Raw genomic sequence first — 12,062 nt, 5'->3', positions numbered from 1 at the left:
AAAGGAGAGGGGAGACACACATGCTCTTTCCTCACTTCAGCCTGGAAGCGACTTTCATCACTTATGCTCACATTCCAATGTGATGCCAGAGAGCTAAGAAATGGATTCCTTGGCTGGGCAGCCACTTCCTAGCAACAACGGCACACTATGGAAGGAACAGCTGGCCGTTCTGTCACACACTGCTTTTGAGAAGAGAACACAATAGGTTATTTTCCATATAATTTTCATCTCTCAGGGTTGAATCGTTGAAGGTTTAATAAGACTAATGATTGTAATCTCAAATTAGGATTTGTAGCAGTTTATAAAATATTCAGGTAATGCCCAAGTGTGGCGGGATGTGTTTATGTGTGTGGTGGGGGCTGTGATGGTGGAAAAAGCTATTCTGCAGCCTTATTGGGTTTTCCTAAATGATGCAGATAAAGGTTTTTGATAGTTGCCTTGGATGATCACTATTCTGTTGGCTTTCTTTTTTTTTTTTTTTTTTCTGGATGCTGAGGCAGGGGATTTGCCTGATTCCAGGAGGCGGAGGTTGCGGTGAGCCGAGATCGCGCCATTGCACTCCAGCCTCCTGGATTCAGGCAATTCTCCTGCCTCAGCCTCCTGAGTAGCTGGGATTACAGGCACGCACCACCATGCCCAGCTAATTTTTTTGTATTTTTAGTAGAGACGGGGTTTCACCATGTTGACCAGGATGGTCTCGATCTTTTGACCTCGTGATCCACCCGCCTTGGCCTCCCAAAGTGCTGGGATTACAGGCCACCGTGCCTGGCCCTGTTGGCTTTCTTAGTAAAATTTGACTGTGAGCATAGTACATCTGAGGAGGGTTTTATGTGTTCCTCTGTGGTTTGTTGAGGCAGGAGGAGAGGGCACCGGACCATGTGTGCTATTGTTAAAATCAGGAAACACTTTCTTTCCTCCCTTTGCAGTAAATAACATAAAATTGAAACATGCTATGTAGCCTGAAGACAAGTCTGAGCCTGTGTTTGGGAAATTAAACGGCTTGATCATGTCATTCATAGTAAGCTAAGGTGACAGTGCATCTGATCTGAGTAGCACAAAATGCAATTCTATTACATTCATATTGTTTTTTGTGCTCTTCAGAATTCTGATGAATTCTGATCAACTTAGCTAATCACCTGTGGCCTGCTAGATCTGCTGAGCAGTCCTGCAGTTGGGTGGGTAGGAGTATTTGAGGGCTGGTAACATGAGCAGCAAAAACAATAATCTACTACTCTACAGTAGGTATTACTTTGCATTCCTATCTCCTCTCTAGTTATTATAGTAAAGCACTGGTAGGAGGAAAGGTAGAAGTGGCATCAGTGAATATACTCATAATGACTGCTTATCAATTTACCCATATTGCCTTTTTCATTCTTCTCAAGTGGTCATTTTCATATAACTGATGCTGCGTCTCTTCATTAAGAGGTAACAGTACATCAAGGCAGAGCTGTTTACCCAAATGATAATTTCTCCTTGTGCTTTTTCTCCATTTCCATGTCAAATTTTAGATTATCAATATTAATTTTGCTTGAAGCCAAAGATCAAATTGTCAATGCCAGCCAACTACACAAATTTGCTTGTCGCTAGTGGACTTAGGTCTACTGGTTGCTCCTTTGCAATGTCTGTTCATAAATAGAAAAATTGCATGGGCAGTTCTTAAGTGTGATTCATGATCATCATAGGAGAAAAGTTCTCAAATTCTTTTTTGCATCTGCCTTTCAAAGATTTCAGTTGTATTTCTGCCTACATTAAGGTGCTTTTCTTTTTGCATTAATATTAATTTTCTTTCCAAGGATTTGATTTGGTTGTGGCTTTTCTGACCTGGTTCCCTTCTATATCGTATGCTCAGCTCTTATATTCAAAGTAGAACAAAGCAATAGCTAATAAAAATCCAGTTTTATAAAGCTGCAATACAACAAAATTTTAGTTCAACTTTCTCTCCGTTATGCTATGCTGACAGGTTCTAACATGTTTTGTCTTATTAAACTTCTCTCCAGCAGAATCATCTTTATGAAGAGCATGTAGAATGAAAACCATGACACAGCTGGGCCAACACTTGCTGGCTTTCCCTTTCCTTTCTCTGTCCTCAGCTCCATATCTGTGTCCCACATCTGTACTGCTCTAGGGAGAACCCAGCTGAACCTTGCAAAAGAGTGCACTGGTCTCTTTTATTCTTACTGTTCCAGGAGATGTAATATGCACTAGGAGGAGGTGTTATGTTGTAAGCCCAGTTGTGAAAACATGTGTAAGATGTCCTTGGGATATTTTCTAACCACAGACAGCAAACTTCAAGTCTCCAAATCAGCTACTTGGAACTTTTATGGGATATGACATTTAACAAGGATGGCAGTGCCTAGGACAATATTGAAATGAACCAAATAATATTCTAAGAGGGCCAAATACATATGAGTTGTAATGTAATTTCAAGAGTATTTGTGTCTATTTTTAACATGCTTTCTCACCTATGCTTTCAACTCCACTTGCATTCTTCTGTAAAGCCTTTCCAAGCCCTGAAAGACTTCAAAAAGCAGTAAGAACTCACTGGACTACCCCGTAAGTCATGTCTTGCCAACCCAATCTATTCTCTAAAGAGGGACATCTTAATGCATAAACAAAATAATCTCACTTCTGTTTCCTGTTGCACTTACAACAAAATCCTAATTCTTTACCACAGCCTAGACGGTCTTGCACGAATGTCACCCTGCCCATCTTTCCAGTCTCATTTCACACCTTCTCACACCTTTGCTCACGCTGTTCCAGTTATACTGTATTCGTTTAGCAACTTGAACATGCTAAGCTATTTCCCACCTCAGGACCTTTACGTGTGCTGTAGTCTTTGCTGGAACACAACTATCCCAGTTCTTTTTTTTTTTGAGACAGAGTCTTGCTCTGTTGCCCAGGCTGGAGTGCAGTGGCATGATCTTGGCTCACTGCAACCTCCTCCTCCCAGGTTCAAGCAATTCTGCCTCAGCCTCCTGAGTAGCTGGGATTACAGGGGCATGCCATTACACCCGACTAATTTTTGTATTTTTTAGTAGAGATGGGGTTTCACCATGTTGGTCAGGCTGGTCTCGAAGTGCTGACCTCATGGTCCGCCTGTATTGGACTCCCAAAGTGCTGGGATTACAGGCATGAGTTACTGCGTCCACAATTATCCCAGTTCTGCTGAGCTGTATCCTTCAGGTCCTTCAAGTCTGAATTTAAATGTCACCTCTTCAGAGAGGCCTTTCCTGGTTACCATGTTTAAAGTAAGTTCTTCACATTCTCACCCTCTTCATCTCTATCTTGATGCCACTTTGCTTTCTATGCATTATGGTATTTGTTTACTTGCTTATTATCTCTTTCTCCTACTAGAACATAAGCTTTATGAGGGCAGGAAGTTGTCTGTCTTGTCTTTGGATCCCCAGCACCTGGCACAGCTCGGCACACAAACCAGATTTTTTGTCACTGTTTGCTGAACGAGGGTTGGCTTTTCCTTCCCACAACATACTTCCTTATAGGGGCAGTTCTTTATTTATAATTTGCCTTCCAAAAGGAAACTTATAAATGACTTTTAAAAATTAGAAGGCAGTATATAGAAGCAACTTTTGAAAAACCGTTCCTTTAGGATCCTATGTAGGAGCCCCTGGAATTGCGATACTTAAAAAATGAAGTGAATAACTAGTGCATGGCACTGTTGCACACAAACAGGATTTTAATTACATTCACTTCTCCATCCCCTACCCAGGTTCCACGATGCATTAAAGGAGATACAGACAGGCAAACCCCACATCTGAAACTTACTCACGAGGAATATAAATAAGGGATGGCACATGTGATTTGGGGGAGAGGAATAAAGGAGACAGGGCAGGTGACTGGCTGGTGCCTGGGGGAGGAGTTGGGACCTGAGACTGGGAAAGGACCTTCCATTTCCTAGCACTGTTCCAATGTAACTGGAACAGAGTGAGCAAAGGTGGGAGAAGGTGTGAAATGAGACTGGAAAGACAGGCAGGGTCACATTCGTGCCAGACCTTCCTGCTTCCAAGCTTGGTTGGTTTGATCATGCCTCAGAGGTGTGCCCCCTTGCGCTGTGGCTGGATCATTTCCAAAGCTTATTGATCTTGGAGGTTGGGGTCCCAGAATTAAGGTGGAAGCAGGTGGGTTAGGGCATTCCTGAATAGAGGGAGGCTTTTTCCATGGGTGTTCTGGTCTGTCTGTGAAAGGGACTCTACGCTGGCCCTGGAATGCGAGCACAAAGGAGCAATGGGCACCTCCCCCAGCTCTCCTGGGAGAGACTCAAGCTCTCCAGCCACGGCTTCCTCACACCCAGGCCAGCTTTTCCCAGCAGAGGGAACTTCCCGCTCCAAGGCCTCTTCTGTTCTGAAGCCCAGAAATCAGGCCAATGAGAAGACTCTCCCTTCTCACTTCTCAGCTACACAGGGAGATACCCAGCAGTGAAACCCGCCCACCTATACCCCCCAAAGGAGCCCTAGGTCTCACCTATTTCCTTCTGTGAGTGACTCCACACAATATTCCACCCCCGGCTGAGCCGTTGCTAGCTGAGGTGCTGCACTTTTTACTGCCCCCACAGATCCCCGGGCGTGTTCTTCTTGCCCTTCCTCCACCCATCTCCCCACTAACAGAGACTGATTTTAGCACTTCCTTCCTGGTACAAGCCCTTAAGGTCTTTCTGCTGAGGGGAGAGAAGGGCTCAAAAGGCTTTGGTGTGATGTCTTCATTGTTTTCCCCTAGGGCCACCCTATTTGCTTCCCACTTTCAGCAAAGGAAAGATGCCCCTGTGGGACAGTGGAGGGGTCAGGAGTCAGACAGGCAGGCTGCTCCCTCACCTAATCCCCGCCCTCACCCTCCTTCCCACTTCCCGGTGGAACTTGATAGTCACAGCTGCCCAACGTGTACAATGAAGGCAAGAAGATGACCTACAACAAGCCTCAGTCACCATGGTGTGAGCTGTCACAGAAGAGGGAACTTTTAACTTCATGATTTAGATTGTTTTCCTGCTAATTTGTATGCCTTGCTGTGAAGAGTACATACATTTCTTTTAAACTACAGGGAGAAGAAAATATCACATTGGCCACCAATACTTCTAGGTAGAGTGAGAAACACTTTTCCTGGAATTGAGGTCCTCACCACACTAAACATGACAGCTATGCTATGTGACTGCCAGCACACTCAGAGAATTGCAGGATGGGCCTCTGGACTCAGAAAATATCAATGTCCCCTTCAGGTGGTGGGAATCTTGTTTTATTTTGCTCTCTCTATTTTAAATTAGAAAACAGACTAAGAAATGGTTAAATGTGTTTGCCGGAAAATATTCAAGTGTAAGGCAACAGTTTCCAAATTCCCTGCAGAGACTGGGCACAAGGGAACATTGGCAGCCAAGCCTGTTATTAAGAAGGTCACAAGATGCCATCTGTTACTGCGTGCACTTTACTGTTCAAGCATAACATCGACTAGGAGGTGGCTGCAATTGATTTTGCCTGTGAACTTAAAAGACAGAGCTATGATGGATACCACAGTGAGTTTAGTAGGCTTATATGAACAAACCATGTGTCTGCCTATGAGATGGGCAAGAGTTACGTGGGGAGAAAATAGGGAAAAGGTGAAGCATTATTTTCAGTTCTGTCCTTGGTTATAGCTCAAATGTAATTTGGGATGCTCCTGGGTGATTTTCTTTTTTGTGTGTGTGTGCGTGGTTTTAGCCATTTACAAAATATGATAGTAGAACTGCCTTCTTTATTATAATTATGAAGTTAAGGCAGATAAATGGGGGAGAGCATGCATAAAAAGACAGATAAATGAACTGTCTTATTCCTTTGTTAACAAAGAATAAAAGAATTAAACATTCTTTTAAAGAATTTTTAAAAACCACAAGAAAGTTAAAATGGCACAATCAATACCCACCTGCCCTCTCCTAGATTCATCAATTGTTAGTATTTTGCCACATTTCCTAACATTTGCTTTATCTCAGTCTCTCTATACTGATATACCTACATATACTTATGTGCTGGAATGTTGAGAGTAAATTAAAATATCTAACAGTATATCCTAAATATTTCCACATGAGTATCCTATGGATAAAAATGTTCTCTTACATAACCACAATATTATGATCATACCAAAAAAAAATGACATTTTCTTAAAGTCAGCTGATTAGAAAAAAAAGGAATTTAACATTGCTAGAATAATTTTTATCTAATATGTAGACCATTGAATGACTTATTCTTAAAAATCTGTCAGGAAAGAGATTTTCTCTCTAATCTATCTTGATGGTTAACACATCTCTCTTTAAGACAATGATACCTTATATTTTTGAGACACTGAAAAATCTGTTGGAAGCACTGGGCCCTATTTTCAGAAAAATATTTATAAAGACGGTAGCAGTCTGTGGCCTGTTAGGAGCCAGGCTGCACAGCAGGGGGTGTGCAGTGGGGAGCCAGCAAAGCTTCATCTGCAGTTATGGCCACTCCCCTTCGTTGGCATTACCATCTGAGCTTCTCCTCCTGTCAGACAAGTGGCAGCATTAGCGTCTCGTAGGAGCGCAAACCCTATTGTGAACTGCACATACAAAGGATCTAGGCTGCATGCTCCTTATGAGAATCTAATGCCTGATGATCTGTCACTGTCTCCCATCACCCCCAGATGTGACCATCTAGTTGCAGGAGAACAAGCTCAGGGCTCTCCCTGATTCTACATTATGGTGAGTTGTATAATTATTTTATTATCTATTACAGTGTATTAATAATAGAAATAAAGTGCACAATAAATGTAATACACTTGAATCATCCTGAAACCATCACCCCTGCCCCTGCCCACCTGCCTTCCCTGTTTCCATGTTTCCATTGTCTTCCCTGAAACTGGTTCCTGGTGCCAACAAAGTTGGGGACTGCTGCATGAAGACACATAAACTGGTCAACAATGCATACATCTTGGCTGCTTCTAGTTATGTTTTCACATTTAATCTAAATTCTCCTCCTCTGTGTACATACAATTTAAGACCACTATGCTCAAAAAACATGGAGAATGGTTTGTCTTCACCTTCCAACATTGTGTTTTGTGTTCATTAACCTTCATTTCAAATGACAGGCATGTGGGAGCTCAAAGTATCCACAATCTATTAAAGGAAAACAGATTCACAGATAAGGCTGACAGTTGTACTATGGCAGACACCCAGTAGGTGGACTAAATGATTAGAATAGAAGACCTGGAGGTATACTTCTAAACTTGAGCTTCTCTGATTCTGCAAGCCTACACTTGCTTTCTTGATAATTTGCTTTTAAAAACTAAATACCCGTAACCTGGAATTACAGGAAATACAGGTATTTCCATCAGGGTTGGCACAACATTTAAGGACCTAATACCTAAAGATGGAATTTGTTGGTAATCACAAAGATATTTAGTTTTATCAACAAATTGCCCAAATCAGTTATAGTTCTAAGACTGGGCAGGGAAGCAAGAAGGTACATGCTAGCAAATTAGGGTAACATTAAATGTCCTTAACTAAAAGGCAGGCTGAAGCTGCCAAGGTCAAGTTGTACCATAGGCTCTATTTTGTGAACTGTGAACTTGCAAAGAAAAGTTATTAGCTAACCATGCTACAACATAAGGGAGCTTAACACTGGTTAAGAAGAACACTGGTTCCTCTATACCGACTAAAGAAAATGAGAGACATTTCTAGTTCAGTTAGAGAAATAATTAAGTTGGCTGAAAGATGAACACAAATGTGTAAATACCTAATGCTATGGTCTAGCAAAATCCTAATGTCTGGTTTTGTTCCCCCATAATGCACCAAATGCCTCAAAATTACTTTCTGTAAAACTTTAATATTGTAGAATCATATCACTTACTAATTAATGATTAGCGTAATTCTTGAAAGGAAGGGTAACAAAAAGCTAGTTAAGCCTCTGGGAGGCCTGTGGGATTTATAAAAGTCTTACAGAGCTTTGAAAGGCTAAGAATTCACAGAGCATGGAACAATCAGCGCTAATTGTGAAGGATAAACTTCTTATCCATCTGCTTTCACTGTGGCTATGAAAAAGTAGGTTTTTCTTGAATTTAGCTAAGTAATTGTTAAGCTCTTTGACTCTGGCTTAAGATATCTTGTTTTTAAAAAGAGTTTATCAGCATAAAGTAGCACACGAAGCAAGGAACATTGGCCACTGGCTAGTTCTCTCTCTTGACTTAATCTTAATGACCAGACCCCATCATATTACATCAAGCAAGACACTGTTTCAGCATTTTCCTCTGATTTTTAATAATGTCACACCAGATAACTCAATAACATTAGTCATTAAAAAATCAAGCTAGATACCATGGCTCATGCTTGTAATCCCAGCAGTTTGGGAGGCTGAGGTGGGAGGATTGCTTGAACTCAGGAGTTCGAGACCAGTCTGGACAATGGCGTGAGACTTCATCTCTACGGAAAATATTTAGAAATTAACTGGGTCTGGTGGCATGTGCCTGTAGTTCTAGCTACTTGGGAGGCTGAGGCAGGTGGATCACTTGAGCCTGGAAGTTGGAGGTTGCAGTGAGCCATGATCGTGCACTGCACTCCAGCCTAGGTGGCAGAACAAGACTATCTCAAAAAAAATAATAAAATAAAAAATAAAGAAGAAGAAGAAGAGAAGCGCAAGTGAAAAAGCACAATGACGTCGTATGTTCTCATTTGGAAGTGAGAGCTAAGCTATGAGGATGCAAAGGCATAAGAATAATACAATAGACTTTGTGGAACTCGGGGGAAAGGTGGGTGGGGGTGAGGGATAAAACACTACACTTGGGTGCAGTGTACACTGCTTGGGTGATGGGTGCACCAAAATCTCAGAAATCACTGCTAAAGATCTTATTCACGTAACCAAACACCACCTGTTCCCAAAAACCTATTGAAATAAAAAAATTTTGAAAATTTTAAATAAATAAATAAAAAGAAAAAAACCACAATGAGCTACTACGTCACATCCATTAGAATGGCCGTAATCACAAAGGCAGTAACAAACTTTGGGGAAGATGTGGAGAAACAGGAACCTTCATTGATTGCTGGTGGGAACATAAAAGAATACAGTCATACTGGGCATGGTGGCTCACACCTGTAATCCCAGCAATTTGGGAGGCTGAGGCAGGTGGATTACCTAAGGTCAGGAGTTCGAGACCAGCCTGGTCAATATGGTGAAAATCCATCTCTATTAAAAACACAAAACTTACCCAGGTGTGATAACACATGCTGTAATCCCAGCTACTCTGGAGGCTGAGGCAGGAGAATTGCTTGTATCCAGGAACTGGAGGTTGCAGTGAGCCAAGATGGTGCCACTGCACTCCCGCCTGGGCCTGGGTGACAGAGCGAGGTTCCATCTCAAGAAACAAACAAACAAACAAAAACAGCTACTTTGGAAAACAGTTTCTTTAAAAGTTAAAGAAAAATTAATAGCAGGATCCAGTGATTCTACATATAGGTTTTTACCCACTAGAAATGAAAACGTATGTCTACACAGACTTGCAGGTGAATGCTCATTACAGCATTATCCATAGCAGCCAAAATTGGAAACAACCCTAATGCCTGTCACCTGGTGATTGAGTAACAAAATCTAGTATATTCGTACAATGGAATACTATTCGGCAATTAAAAAAAAGAACAAAATACTAAAACAGCTACAGCATGGATGACCCTCAAAACACCGTATTAACTTAAAGAAGTCAGACATAAAAGATCGCACAGTGTATGATTCCATTTGTATGACATATCCAGTAAAGGCGAATCTATAGAGAAAGTGGATGAGTGGTTTTCTGGTGCTGGTGTTAAGAAAGGGTATTAACTATAAATGAGCAAAAGGAATCTTACTGGGATGGTGAAAATACTCTAAAACCAGATTATGGTGATGGTTGCATAACCTGGTTAGTTTACTTAATTCATTGAACTGTATACTTAATTGCATCGATTTTATGGTTGTTAAGTTATACCTCAATAAAATTGTTAAAAAATACACTTGAGCTTCTCAAGACCTTAATAAAAATTTACAGCCTTGAAATTTCAGCAGTCTTACTTCTCTCTAATTCTAAGAGTGTAAGTTTGTATCATAGCATAATATTTCAGACACAAAAATGTTTACCTCTCCCAAAAGCTCCAGAAGAATTACTATGAATTTAACTAGTTCAGTTTGATCTTACCTGTTTGATGTTTACTTTTAAAAAGAGATATTATTCTTAATTGACACATAATAATTGTATATATTTCTGGAGAACAGTGTGATATTTTAGCACATGTATATACTGTGTAATGAGTAAGTCACATGGCATATCCATCACCTCAAATATTTATGACTTATTTGTGTTGGGAACATTAAAAATCCTTTCTTGTATCTATTTGAAAATATACAATATTCCAGAGACATTTCAAATAATAAAGAAAATACACAATAAATTTTTTTTTGAGACAGATGCTTGCTCTGTTGCCTAGGCTAGAGTACAGTGTGCAATCATGGCTCAGTGCATCCTCAACTTCCCAGGCTCATGCAATCCTCCTGCCTTAGCCTCCCTAGTACCTGGAACCACATGTGCCACCATCACACCCAGCTAATTTTTAAAAATTATAATTTGTAGAGACAAGGGTCTCCCTATGTTGCATAGGCTGGCCTCAAACTCCGGGCCTCAAGGGATCCTCTTGCCTTGACCCGCCAAATTGCTGGGATTACAGCCATGAGTCATGGTGCCTGGCCATAAATTACTGTTAACTGTATTCCCCCTACAGTGTTATAGAACACTAAAACTTATTCCTCTTATCTAGCTATAATTTTTGATCAGATGCTAAAGGGAAACAAATGATGTGTGTACAATTTGTGGTAATAGCCTAATTGGAAGTGTAAGAAATTTTATTCTAACAGTACATTTAATCATGAACTTTCCTCTTCATGTGCATGCAGGACTATTCCCTGATATAACCAGGCCCTTTAAAAAATCATTTGATGTCAAGCATGGAGTGGTAAGTCCAACATTTCTCAGTGATTACTTAACTGTAGAGAGCTTAAATGATGTATACTGCATATTATTTATTTAAAAAGGGGGTTAAAATTTTAAAAAACAATACTCACCATTTATTCCTGATTGCTTATTTTGTGTGTAGCTTTCTATTAGGTGATAGGCATACAACAATAACCAAGGTTACAAATTGTGACAGACTGATGATACTGTGTTTTTATCATCATCACCAACTTTTCCTCTTTCCCATGCAGAGGAAAAATGATATGTAATATACTGGCAGTTAAAAATAACTTTAATTGTAGACATTCAAATAATACAGAGTAATAAAGTAAAGATTATCTGAAATCCTTTCCCTTCCCCCAGGGACAATCACCATTTTCATTTCAGTGAACATCTTTATAAATATCTCTCTATACTCATGTATACCTAAGGATACATGCACACACACAGTATATTGATGAGATCATACTGAACACTGTCCTCTGTAACCTGCTTTTATCACTCAATATTTTCATGGATTTCCTTCAGTGTTAATTAACATAATTATTTGTTATCATTTTTAATGGATACATAATATTTCATTGACTGACTCCATTACAATTTTAAAATATGCCATGGGCCGGGCACAGTGGCTCATGCCTGTAATCCCAGCACTTTGGGAGGCTGAGGCGGGTGGATCACCTGAGGTCAGGAGTTCAAGACCAGCCTGACCAACATAGTGAAACCCCATCTCTACTAAAAATAAAAAATACAAAATTAACTGGGAAAGGTGATGCATGCCTGTAATCCCAGGTACTTGAAAGGCTGAGGCAGGAGAGTTGCTTGAATTCAGCAGTTGGAGGTTGCAGTGAGCTGAGATCATGCCACTGCACTCCAGCCTGGGTAACAAGAGCAAAGCTCCATCTCAAAGAAAAAAAAATACATATATATATATATATATATATACACATATGTGTGTGTGTATATATATATATATATATATATATATATGCATGCCATATCAGGAGGCATTTAAGATTTTCTAATTTATAACTATTGTAACCAATGCTGTGATCAACAAAATTTGAATACATGTTTTGCAGCTGTGAAACCATCTT

The 12,062-nt window shown here is 40.4% G+C and overlaps 1 protein-coding gene across 3 annotated transcripts in view; it reads left to right on the top strand.

The window, feature by feature from the left end:
* CUNH4orf51 (chromosome unknown C4orf51 homolog) overlaps positions 1-12,062 on the top strand; it is a 68,202-nt gene that overhangs the window by 31,739 nt on the left and 24,401 nt on the right. For 2 of the 3 annotated variants that reach the window (XR_004259322.1, XR_004259321.1), the window contains exons 1-2: positions 6,682-6,697; positions 10,908-10,966. Coding sequence is in view for 1 of the 3 variants with exons in the window: in XM_032246464.1 (XP_032102355.1) it covers positions 10,908-10,966 (59 nt within the window). In the remaining 2 variants the exon portion in view is untranslated. Of the gene's footprint in view, positions 1-6,681; positions 6,698-10,907; positions 10,967-12,062 lie in introns of those variants that run through there. The other variant, XM_032246464.1, reaches the window with a different exon arrangement.

The sequence above is a fragment of the Sapajus apella genome, unplaced genomic scaffold (assembly GCF_009761245.1).
Source record: "Sapajus apella isolate SASKATOON/1434 unplaced genomic scaffold, GSC_monkey_1.0 scaffold61, whole genome shotgun sequence".
Lineage (NCBI taxonomy): Eukaryota > Metazoa > Chordata > Mammalia > Primates > Cebidae > Sapajus > Sapajus apella.
The sequence above is the reverse complement of the archived record's forward strand: the minus strand, read 5'-3'. Positions and strand labels throughout refer to the sequence as shown.